The sequence below is a fragment of the Coptis chinensis genome, chromosome 9, assembly GCF_015680905.1.
Source record: "Coptis chinensis isolate HL-2020 chromosome 9, ASM1568090v1, whole genome shotgun sequence".
Taxonomy (NCBI): domain Eukaryota; kingdom Viridiplantae; phylum Streptophyta; class Magnoliopsida; order Ranunculales; family Ranunculaceae; genus Coptis; species Coptis chinensis.
Genome location: NC_141464.1, coordinates 80,794,321 through 80,806,522, shown reverse-complemented (window position 1 = coordinate 80,806,522; position 12,202 = coordinate 80,794,321). Strand labels below are relative to the sequence as shown.

The 12,202-nt window shown below is 35.5% G+C and overlaps 1 protein-coding gene and 1 pseudogene across 2 annotated transcripts; one reads left to right on the top strand and one right to left on the bottom strand.

Moving 5' to 3' along the window:
* Window positions 1-617: 617 nt before the first annotated feature.
* On the top strand, window positions 618-7,244 carry LOC147478569 (calcineurin B-like protein 3). The gene is made up of 9 exons (XM_086584653.1): window positions 618-772; window positions 1,057-1,211; window positions 1,614-1,696; window positions 1,992-2,051; window positions 2,580-2,688; window positions 2,801-2,853; window positions 4,273-4,353; window positions 5,971-6,083; window positions 6,872-7,244. Exons 2-9 carry the CDS (start codon window positions 1,088-1,090, stop codon window positions 6,927-6,929), a joined length of 681 nt encoding a protein of 226 aa, XP_086440779.1. The 5' UTR covers window positions 618-772; window positions 1,057-1,087; the 3' UTR covers window positions 6,930-7,244.
* Window positions 7,245-8,735: 1,491 nt separating this feature from the next.
* On the bottom strand, window positions 8,736-12,196 carry LOC147478568 (transcription factor bHLH144 pseudogene; annotated as a pseudogene). Its single transcript, XR_015209231.1, has 4 exons — window positions 12,009-12,196; window positions 11,620-11,727; window positions 11,332-11,522; window positions 8,736-10,238 (listed from the first exon to the last, which is right to left on the bottom strand). The product of XR_015209231.1 is annotated as a transcription factor bHLH144 pseudogene (transcript).
* Window positions 12,197-12,202: the final 6 nt, after the last annotated feature.

Genomic DNA, 12,202 nt, shown 5'->3' with positions numbered 1-12,202 from the left:
CTAATGAGGGCCGGGCTTAAGGGAAGGCTTAAGTTTCGAAGTCTAGGCCCTTACCCTCCCCTCAAAGGCTTGAGGGCCGGGTCGGCCCAGCCCACGAATGTGTGAGGGCCTCATTTTGAAGGCTTTTTCAGCCCATGGGCCGGGTCAGGGCGGGCGGGCTAAGGGTTTGAGGGCCATTTTGACACCCTAGGTAATAGTTAGGATTTTAATATTACTAGCCTCTTTGTACGTGTTTCTGCCACGTTAACAATCCCCGATTTTATTTTATTTTTCATTAATTTATGGACTGTTGAAGCTTTCGTTTTTTTTATAGGAGTTAGATAAAAAAGCAAAATAAAAAAAATAAAACAAAAAATGGCATGAGTTGTAATACTCGTGTTTGGCAAGGGGTAAAATCAGAAAAAAAAATTAATAGCGTGATGAATTTACTGTTGAAGCCCTCGTTTTCTTTATAGGAGTTAGATTGAATACAATAGTTAACAAAGCCCACACAGAATTTTACAACTTGAATGCCCACCCTGACAAAACTTCCGAGTCCGTAGTCACTTAAATATAGTGGTGTAAGTTAGTTTAGATGAGAACGTGGAGCACTTAAGTATAATCACTAATTCACATTATTAATTATTTTCACTAAATAAAAAAGAAAAAAAAAAAAAAATTGTTACAACGAAGCTCTGGGAGCTATCTCCTCATTTTTTCTATCTCTGCCAATGGAGCTTCAATGGACTTCTTCTTCTTCTCATTAACCACATCCAACGAGCTAACAAGCTAGGTAATACACACCCGTCCTCTTTTCTTCTCTCAATTTTTTTTTTTTTTTTTTTGTAATTGAATTATTGGATTAAATAAAGCCCTAATATAATATTAAGTTTATGGGTTTGATTCAGATCTAGTCCTGTTAACTTTATAATGAAATTAACGTTAAACCTTGATTGAATATGATGTTTAATTTGGATTTGAAAGGTTGGTAAGTGTGGGGCATTTTAGACCATTTTTTATCAAATATATATTCATTTTGTTATGAATTTAAGTATGGGGTAATTAATTGTTTTACAGGTATGGGGTGTTTTGATAAGAGTTAAATAGAATGTTGCAGTGCCTAGAGGGATTTAAGCAAGTGTTTGCTTCAATATTAAGTTGTTGTGATGTCGATTTGTATAAACCAGCAAGAGGACTTGAAGATCCTGAAGTTCTTGCCCGCGAAACAGTCTGTATGTTTTCCAATCTTTTTTTCTATTTTCATTTCTTATTCCCACAAAAAGTGAAATTGAATGTCATGATAGGATTATAAACTTCGAGGCTTTCACTTATATAGTATTTGAATTCATGAAGCTACTGAAAAGTGAAAACCATATGCACATGCAAAAGTGTTGCCATTGTATTTCTTACGATGAAGGACAGATTAGTTTTTCACCAAATGTCACTTTGATGTTTCTTTTGCCTATAAACGAAAAAGTGAAAAACTGTTACTATCAAAATTACTTAAAGTAATTATATTCTCAAGTTGATCCTCTGTTCCCAGTCAATGCATTTTCCCTTGAATATTGTAGCCATTTATGGCTGATTATGTTGCTCATCCTTTGTTCCTCTTTTTCCCTTTGTTCTTATCACAGTTAGTGTAAGTGAAATAGAAGCGCTCTATGAGTTGTTTAAGAAGATTAGCAGTGCTGTAATTGATGATGGCCTAATCAACAAGGTAGATATATTCCAAATTGCAAGTTATCTTGTATAGTGTATACATAATTAGGTTGATTATTTTGCATGTGGTTGACTGCTCTTCTCTTCTGTTGTATCATAAATTGACTTGACGTACTCATAGGGTATGATTTTGTACTAAAATTTGGCCTTACATGTAAACAAAGTGCTGTATCTAAAACTTGATGAGAATTTTGCTACCCCTGCTTCATTTAGAAATGTTTTCTGGTGCACATAAAACCTGTTTTCCATCATGTAATGAATGTGCTTTATACTAAAATATAATAATCTTACAGGAAGAGTTCCAATTGGCATTGTTCAAGACAAATAAGAAGGAAAGCTTATTTGCTGATCGGGTACTCTCCATGTCCAAGTTTTTCCTTTTTTATTTTTTTATTTTTTTAAGAAATTATTCCTATGATGATGCATATAATTCATTAGTGCTGAATTTCGAATCATACCACATGACCGCGTCTCAAACACTCAACTAAAAATAGCAGGGTTTGAGAAGCAAAGTGGATGATTCTTTGAAGTGGACGATTTTACTTTATGCAGTTTTGCATTTCCGTTTTCCTTCGACGCCCATTTTCTTTCAGGCAACTTGTTCTTCTTCATTTCCCTTTTTGCACCCAGGACGTGCTTCTGATCCCATCAAAGGATCATATTCACAACTGTTACATTTAGTTTAAGTGGTTATATATGTTGTTTCATACTATTATTAGTGTATGAAGACACATTATAGTTTTTGTTCCAAAAATAATGATTGTGACGACTCTATCATAGTTGCATGCGAGTTTCTTGTTATTGTCATTTTTCTACGTAGCTTGCTTTTTGAGGGTATTCTTCTCATTATTTATAATTATTTCCATGGTTCAAATCTTCAGGTATTTGACCTGTTTGACACAAAGCATAATGGGATATTAGGTTTTGAAGAGTTTGCACGTGCTCTCTCTGTCTTTCATCCCAATGCTCCAATTGACGATAAGATTGATTGTAAGTTGTAGATAGTTGTCAGTTTAACATTTTCTTTCAGTTCATTCTATTTGGTTGATGAGTAGAATGGTTCCTCTATGGCTAATAATGTTGAAACATTCTTTGCTTGCAGTTTCTTTTCAATTGTATGATCTTAAGCAACAAGGGTTCATTGAGAGACAAGAGGTACCTATTGTCATTTTCAACTATAATTTTGCAATATAATCGAATCTTGTGAACCTTACCTTATGCCTGCTTATGCTCAAATTAAACTTGGAGCTTTAGCTAGCTATAACAACATCCACATATTATGTGGATTGCGAATACTAAAATTTGATTTCACGCTGTATCTAGTAGGCATTGGCGTAATGTGAGCACCGATAGTTGCTAGTGTGTCCATGTATATATGATGATGGTAAATTGGATATTACCTTTTGATGAGATTAATCTTAAAACTACGCTAGTATATGTTAACCATGTTTTCATTAGCTGAAGAAAACATGCTAATTAAAGATCCCGGGGAGAGATCCACCAGATAGGAATGAGCGTACATACTTACATAATTGCTTCTGTTGCCTGAATCGATTTTCTTATAATTATTCATACATCTTTGAAATCTGAGGATGAGTTGCTAAGAATTGGAACTCTTGTAGGAAAATCACTTAGAAAATTTTAACCATCAAATCACAAAACATCATAAATTTTAGTGGTATTCTAGAATATGATATATGTGACAGCCCAAACACATGTTCGGTGCTCCTCTTCATAAGGTAATGTTAGATGTAAAAATAAGAAGAAAGTTGGTCATTATTAGAATATGATGTAGATACATCGAAGGAACCAAACACTGCTATTAGAATTGGTCCAGAAAAGGTTAGTCCGCATCATTTAGATGAATTTGGGACCATGATTGCTAACTATTTTCCCTAGACCAGCTTGTTCTATTAATAAGGTAGGTGCTTATTCTTATCAATATGTTATTGGTAATTACTGTATCTTGGTTATAAATGAAACTTCAAGTCGTATAAAAATGACATTTAATGAAGATATTTTAACTGCGAAAGCCACACAGAGCTGCCCTATAGCTGCTCTTCTTTAAGAAGTGAGAACATTCAAAAAAATTTGGACATTATTCTAATTGTAAACGCTTACAATAGTTTCTTGGAGATATTAGTGTTCAGCTGTAATTTCTCAGAGATATTTGATAGCTCTAATTATCATTTTTAGCTGTGATTTCTATGTCCAAATTTAGGTTTCATAACCCTTGCAGTAACTAGTTTAGAGGACTTCCGAGTTCTGAGAGAAAGCTTGTTACTCTCGGATTAAATAACTGATTTAAAAAACAATTATTTGAGATATACCTCATTTTATGTTTATTGCTATTAAATATATATTGCTGTAGTGGCATGCATAATGCAAACACACAGACGTGTTGTCGTATACATACACACTCTTGTTTGAGTTTCTAAGAATCTACATGCAATGCATTGTTTGTATGAAATGAAGCATTGTTGTCTCGAATCTATATCCTGTAGAACCTTCATTTTCAATGAAAGTTTGAAGGAGTATTTTTTTGACATTTTCACTTCACATCTGTATGTCTAGGTGAAGCAAATGGTAGTGGCTACGCTAGCTGAATCTGGAATGAATCTTTCCGATGATGTGATAGAAAGTATTATTGACAAGGTGCTGTGTAATTCATAACTTACTTGCATATTATTTCCCACACCCCCACAAACTCAGTCAGTGGTGTTTCTTTACTGTTCTCTGTTGTCAGTGATACCATTATGTGCTTTTCTGCATCCATGTTAGGCCATTTTCTACCCATTATGAATATTGTTGTAGACATAAACTGTTGATTCTGTTTTTCGTTTTTGCTTTACCCTATCTTTGTCTCGCCGAGGTTATCAATTCATACAAGGTATTTATCCCAACAATCATGTAAATATATATTGACGCTACCAATTATGGTTTTGATAATTGAAGTTAGTAACACACATGAATATAAATCCCGCCACTCTTTTACAGCTTTATTAAGTTGCTCCACCGTTAATGGAACTTCTTTTAGTCGATAAAAATAAAATAAAAATAAATCTGTAGCTATGTTTTAATTAGTTTATTTGTGTATTTCAAATCAGAGTTGACCTTTCATATTACCGTTTTGAGTTTCAAATGCTTTTATCTGAGTGCTCGTGCTTCTTGACATTGGTAACATTGTGTCCTTGTGTGTGATATCCATTTTAATCTGTTGCTAATAGTCTGAAAGTTTGTGATCATCAACAAAACCTTTTCTGAAAGAATACTTTCATTCTTTCACCTGTTTTTTTTGTTATTATTTTCTAAAGATCTCTACAAAACATAGAAAAGTTGGAGTATCTCGAAAGTGGAAGTACCTTTAAGAATGTCATAGCAGAGCTTAGATTAAAAAAAAAGAAAGAGTACCACAATGATTGATGAACTTCCTAATTTTTTTCCTAGTACAATTAAAGAACAGTATAAATTTCCATTTGAAGACAAACTTTAAAACAAGGCCCTCAAACCTGTAGACTATGACCAGAATGGTGAAGATGATAATTTGCAAAGTTGACTTTGTCCCCTTCTAAATGCGTCCTGTTACACTCAAGCCAAATTATGTACAACAAGGCTCTACTTGGTGAAGATGATAATTTGCAAAGTATTCCCAGTGCATTTAACGTAAGAAGGGATAGAGGGAAAGTCGCTACCAAGTAGAGCCTTAGCCTTCTGAGTTTGTACAGTGCTTCTACCAAGAAATACCAGGCTTTTCCGGTCATGATGGTGATACTCTGGAAGGAAGTTTGATCATTTCAAAACGCACCAGTTTGTAGTCATGCGACGCTATCCTCATATTGCAGGTCTGATGGCCCAGATCCTCATGACCCATGCATTGATAGCCGATGAGGACCACGATCTAAGGTTATATGGGAATGGATCTGGAAGGCTCTTGTCTGACGAGGAAAGCCTTTAGTGAACTAATATTCATAATCTCGTCTCTCTGTCCACCAAGTGAGTTAAGTCGATGGGTGATGGAAAGGCTGAGCTGCTTCTAGGTGGGAGTTCTTACACAGCTAATGACACTAATCATTCATTAGGTAGATTATTCGTCATTATGCTGGTTTGTCTGGTCAGGTGTACCAACTTCGCTTAGCAGTTTTAGAAAAATTGGGTCAAAAGTTGATTGCCTTATTTTTCTGTTCATCATCAGGTACAAGGCTTTTTTGTTGTTACTTGTCAGTGTTACCAATATAAAAATGTTTTTTTTTTATGATGATACTGATATAACAGACCTTTGAGGAAGCTGATACAAAACATGATGGGAAGATCGACAAGGAAGAGTGGAGAAGTCTTGTTCTGCGACATCCATCTCTGTTGAAGAATATGACCCTTCAATACCTCAAGTAAGTTTCAAATTTATCACTTCAATGCTCTTTCCTAGTTAGATGGGAAATGGTGAGAATGTTTGTCAGCATAAGTCGAGGATTATGATTCTTCAGTCACTCATGAGTCATGTCATATCCTCTGTTAATTTGAGAAGGGGCCATCAACTATCCTCAATAATGCCTTTCACATTTGATTTCCAGAAGTTTTTGTTGTATTTTTTGGATCGTACTTTTTTCGAAATGCCTAGGTTCAATCCTTGTCTGCCTCAAGGCATAACATTTAGAAAACTTTTCACCAGTGAACTTATGTAGCCATCTCTACTGGCAACCTTGAGTTGAGTGCTATTAAATTCATAAGTTCCTAACAAAGAGTTGGTCAATTTTTATTTTGGGTGATCAAGGTGTGATTTATTTAAGGGAAAAAGAAGAAGAAGAAATTTTACATGTATCATCTTGTGTATAATTTTTCTGATTATAAATCTGACTTGATCAAGTTCTCATAACCATGTGATTAGAATCAGCTCCAGAAACAAGCTGGACGCGCCTTCAATTTTATGTTTATCAAATGACCATCATACTATAAAATCCATTGAGAGCATATGCAACATAAATCAAATTAGAAAAAAACCAATCTGATTCAGACAAAGATCTGAAGCTCCCTTACAAGCCAATGAGATTGTAACATTAGTTAGAGGACTATGCATGTTATGTTTCCCTTTGCGGTCTGCAGTCTATTATGTTCACTGCGTGCTGGTTTCATCATTCTGGCTCAAACTGACAGTTTTCTTGACATTTTCCTTGGGCAGGGACATCACAACTACATTCCCGAGCTTTGTATTTCACTCTCAAGTCGATGATACCTAAGGCTGTGTCCAGGTTAAGGTCCAAGGAAAAATTTGTTGGAGGTTGTATTCGGTTTCTTTCAAGCTGCATTTTAGGTGGGATATGTTGAAGTGTGCAGTCATATGTGAGTGTTGAGAAGTTGTGCGTTTTCTGTTTCGGACCATTGCTCTTTGTTTGTTATTTTTGTAGACAATACCTAACTCCTGTTTAGGCGTTCTGTGTCTCTCATCTGTATCAAGGGAAAGTGTAGCGTAGTGATCTGCGCTTTGTTTTAGGGATGTAAAAATTGTGCATATGGTTGGAAATATCTTTCAATTGAATGTTCTTTTACAATGATACGTGTTCTCCCTCTCTCCCTCTCTCTCTCTTTTTCAAACTTGATTTTGAAAAAAACTAATTAATTGCTTCATAATGTAATGCTGTCAGGAAATCCTTACGAACTGTAAATTATTCATCACTTTTGCATGTGAATCTTGTCCAAATTTCATAAGCCTACTACAAAAAGGAAATGTTCAAAGAACAGAGAAAAAACGAACTGTTTCCATAGTTTGTCTGAATGCACAAAGGGACGGATTAATCTTATTAGGCGTGCAATACACTATCAGCTAGAAAGTAGAAACTAACGGATACATTTTTTTTTTTTGCTAGGTGGTTCTGATCACTGGTTGCTGTTTCAGACAGTTGTTTGATTGCGGAATACAGGATAACCTGTGTACTGAAGTATGTCCAACGTCATTTGCATTATGTTTGGGCTCATCCACTCGCCATTAAGCATTCAATACTTGAAACAAACGCCAAATAAATTCTTTCTTGTGGAAACTCAAAACTGCATGTGGAACGACTACTCTCTTTAGGTCTCCTCCCATAAAGTTATAGGTGGCTTCTCTCCCAATTTGTATGAGAGTGCTAGAATTTACTCAATAGACTGCAACCTTACTAGATGGCTTATAAAGACAAGGGCGTAACGAATTAAGGATTAGTAAACACAAACGTTGAACAGTCCACGGGCTCATATCGACAAGCCCATCTACCAAGGTTGAGGCACATGAAAAATGAACACTTGAACCGGAATGGAAGTAGGGACTAGGGACTAGGGACTAGGGAACGTAGTTGGATAGATGTTTCATGCAAACAAGAAGCAAGTACACTACTCTTTTCCTGGTCTGGATAAAGAACCGTATAACACATCCATTTTCACTTCCAAGAAAACACTCGCATGAAAAATTCACGGATTGACAATGCTTTATTCAGATAAGGATGAGACATAACCATCTTAGCAAGTACAGAACGAATATTTTATACGACCAAGTTCATGGCTTACAGACCCGTTTTACACCCCAACCACATCGGGGAGCAAATGATACCCAAAGTGGGAAGCTAACAGGCATGTCTCAAAGTGCCAAGTTACATCATCCATCCAAAGCACAGTTGATTGGAGACAGAAAAAGTAAAAAGACAATGCATCATTGGCATCGACAATAATAAAGTTTGAAAGTTGGCCATGAACATACCAAACATATTCAATCCAAAGACTTAGGGAGTTTTTTCCACCAACACCGCTAGCTATTGGTTAGTACAGAGCACAGAATAGTTTATATGCATGCAACAATATGCATCCTGTCTCTGTGTTATGAAGCATAAATGAAATTTTAATGTTTAACGTTGCATAGCGACCCCAAAAGTAAGCTTCATGTCAAGCCCGCATAAAGTGTTCTCCATTTTCAATTTAAGTACATATTTAGATAGAATGATTAGGACAGCCACCAACATTATAAAATGTTTGTGGGCTTCATATTTCAAAGGTAGAAAGAGATGCAGACAGAACACTAGTATGTGAATGCACTTATTAAATATAAATAAACACGTTTAGAAAAGATAAGGTACCTAGAAGTCGTAACATCATTAGTACCAAGTCCGAAATGATGTTTGACATAATAATGATAAAAGAAAAAGAAAATAACTTGCAGATTACATAGACTCTCTTCACACTCATTTCCCAGCCCTCACGTTCATCCGAAAGAACAAATCATAGATCAGTCAATAAAGTTGGGGAGCTGAAACCCCACCATACTGGCTCTAAGAGAATGCTGCTTACCACCCGGCATACGCCCACTGCCAAAAGCATCATTTGCCTTCTTCACACGCTAATTCCAATCTTAGTCGGTATTATGATCTCCTTAATGTCTCCTTGCAACTGAACTGTGTATCAATAGACATAAAGGAAGAGATGATAATGAAAAATACTATCTGTAGAATAAAGTACTTGACTTTTGTTACAGTGGCAACGCTTTACTCAATTACTGAAATTCCCAAGCCCATGTTTCTTCACTTCAACCTTTAAGGACTTGAGGTAAGTAACGGCTTCATCAATAACAGTGGCAGTATTCATCTGGTCGGCACCGGGAACAATTGAACGCAGTGCCTTAACCATTTTCTTCATCCTCCGTCGCTGCTTTTCACTGTCGTCACTGCTGCTGCAGCATCCAGAGCATGACTTCTCAGTCGAAGAAAACCTCGGCTTGCGGGATTTGGAACAAAAATTGGAGCATGAGTCAGGGGAGCCACATTCATAGCTGCCAAAAGTCCGTGCAGTGCTAACCACCTCATCATCCTCTTCGAGTTCATCTTCTTCCAAACTCATTAAAGCATCGATATCTTTTGAATCCTCTTTCAAAAAAGAGGAAGATTCAGCGTTCTCGGTGCATGTATTTTTCCTTGTGTCATTATCTTCGAGAAATGCTGCATGCATATCAATGCCAGGGGAATTGAACTTCTGGGGGGTCAGAGCAGGGTGGTACATGATGCGACTTCTGTTATTAGTCTGATCAAAGATAATGAAGTTCTTTGGACATACTTCTGAGGGTTGGAATTCAACCCCATGAAAGGGCCTCAAGTCTGGAGCCAGTGGTAGGATAGGACCTAGGTCATGTTCAACAGGGCCATAATTCATATAAGAGGCACCTACTTGATACCGAGTAGGGGACACTGCCTTTTCTCGGAAAAATTGTTTGTCACTCATGAGTGTAGGAATATCACTTAAGATTCAGAGTAAAGCTGTTTTGACAAAGTAGTTGTTTGGTCTGAAGAGGATGTGATCTAAAGTTCCGGAGGTAAAAGGGGAGATTTATGCCATTACCGTGGCAGCAGGGAAGCCCTTTTCACTAATTTAAGATGCCATACGCAATTTCTGATTACTTTTACTTCTTATTTGTGAATTGTAATACTTCTTATTTGTGAATTGTGATACAAGGAAGACCAGTTCTTGAGATGCAGAGCTTTTCGATATACAAACTACGTGACAGGCTTAAGTAACAGACGGAAATACTTGGCCTGACATATCAAGGGAAAGATATAATAAGTAGCAGTTAAAATGAACCTACATGAAGATGATAAAATCACAAAACTAAGGTATTGCAAAATACAAAAACACAACAACTCACTCATAAGAACAAAAAATTAAAATTAAAGTTAAATAAAATAATAATCACATAAACATGTCTCACACTCTCACTAGGTGGCTCCAGAAAGGGTATACTAAAATATCCATGAATAGGGATCTGGAAGACTTCTATTCCCATAATTATCCAGTTTTTTGTTAGTAAAAACAACTCAAGTTTATCAATAGAAACACTTCTAATCTTAAACCAAAAGTGGAAAAAATAATCCAAGTATCCAAATGACAAAATCAATATCTCCTAAACTATTGTTGCTTCTTCAAAACCCCAAAATCCTACTTCCTCTTCAACTTCTAGGTACAGCATTACTGTCAAATGCAAACTATTGTTGTTTTACCTTCTTCCTATTTCAAGTTGTGCTGATTTTTTACTGTACCAAATACAAGTGGACAGTTTTCTAGACTAGTAACAGTCTTGCTTTATCATTCATAGATGTAAGGTATGGTCAAAACTAAATCTCCAAGTCCTCAAATAATTTTATCTTTTAATCTTTTATGTGCCTACGCAAAGCTCAAGGCATTTATCAAGATCCACCTAACTACTTTCGTTCACAACTAGTTACTCCTTATAAGATTTTGATTCATCCGTTTAACGAATTTGGTTGACCTAAGTTTAGTGGGAAATACAAAGTCCAATTAGATTTATCCAACAATCTACAACCAGAGCGAGTTCTCAGTTCTTACGCTAGGCTTACTAGTCGTATATCATACCTTAAATAGTTAAATCTCTAACTTCAGTACCCATATAAATCCATTAATTGAATTACTGTTCCAAAGCCCAGACCTTACGGGGAAAATACAACAGTAGTCTTCCACCACAATACAGATAGCTTTAATCTTAGAAAAGAATAAACTCAAATGATGCTTCTAAAACTAAATAAATAGAACATCATATTATTGTACTACTGCATAATTCAAATTCATTCAAGGCTATAAAATACACAAAATGATACAAGAAAAAATAATTACCTGACAAATTTGCAACAATTGGTAATAAGCAATAATTCTCACGTTCATCGTAATATTTCCTCCCTCCTTCACTTTTTGGTATCTCTTCAAATTGATCGCAATGTACATTCTAACTTTTTCAACAACAGTAGAAATCGAAAAAAAAAAATCACAAATGCAAAGAACCCCGTCACTCAACCAGAGAAATTCACCTGCAGCAGTACATTTAAAAAACAATCTCAATAAGCTAAAAAACACAACCAAAGAATATATATATATATTGACAAAGTTCTTGGATGCTAAACTTACAGTCTTTACAGTATCACGCGGAAAAACACGACACAACATATACACTTCCTGTTGTAATTAACAAATGATGTCCAAGGCATGTTGATAGATTTTTCTTCAACTCAATATCTGAAACAAATAGTATATAACAAATGAGCTCCGATAACAAAGCAAAACAAAACCCAAGTCACTAAATTTCAAATTGAGCTACAACTATACAACAAATAATACTAAACTAAAAAAAAAATGAAGTAAAAATCATATAAATGAAAATTTTACCAAAAGGGGTCTCATAAAACACTTCTAAATCAACATAAAATCATCAAAGATCAAAACTTGGACAGCCCCAGAGACTAAAATCAGCTCATAAACAGTTGGCACTATTGAAAAGTGTGATTTAGAAGACAAACCTTGTATATTTTAGAAGATCTTTACATGTAGAATCCAAAAATGAGCTCAACACAAGCTAGAAATGAAAGCTTTTTAATGGATTTGAAGAATTGTTGTCTATAACAATGGAAGGTAAGATTTGCAAAGTAGTGAAAAAGAGATGTGTACTCTTTTTTCAGTTGAGAATTTAGAGAGAGAAAGTGGTTAAAGTTTA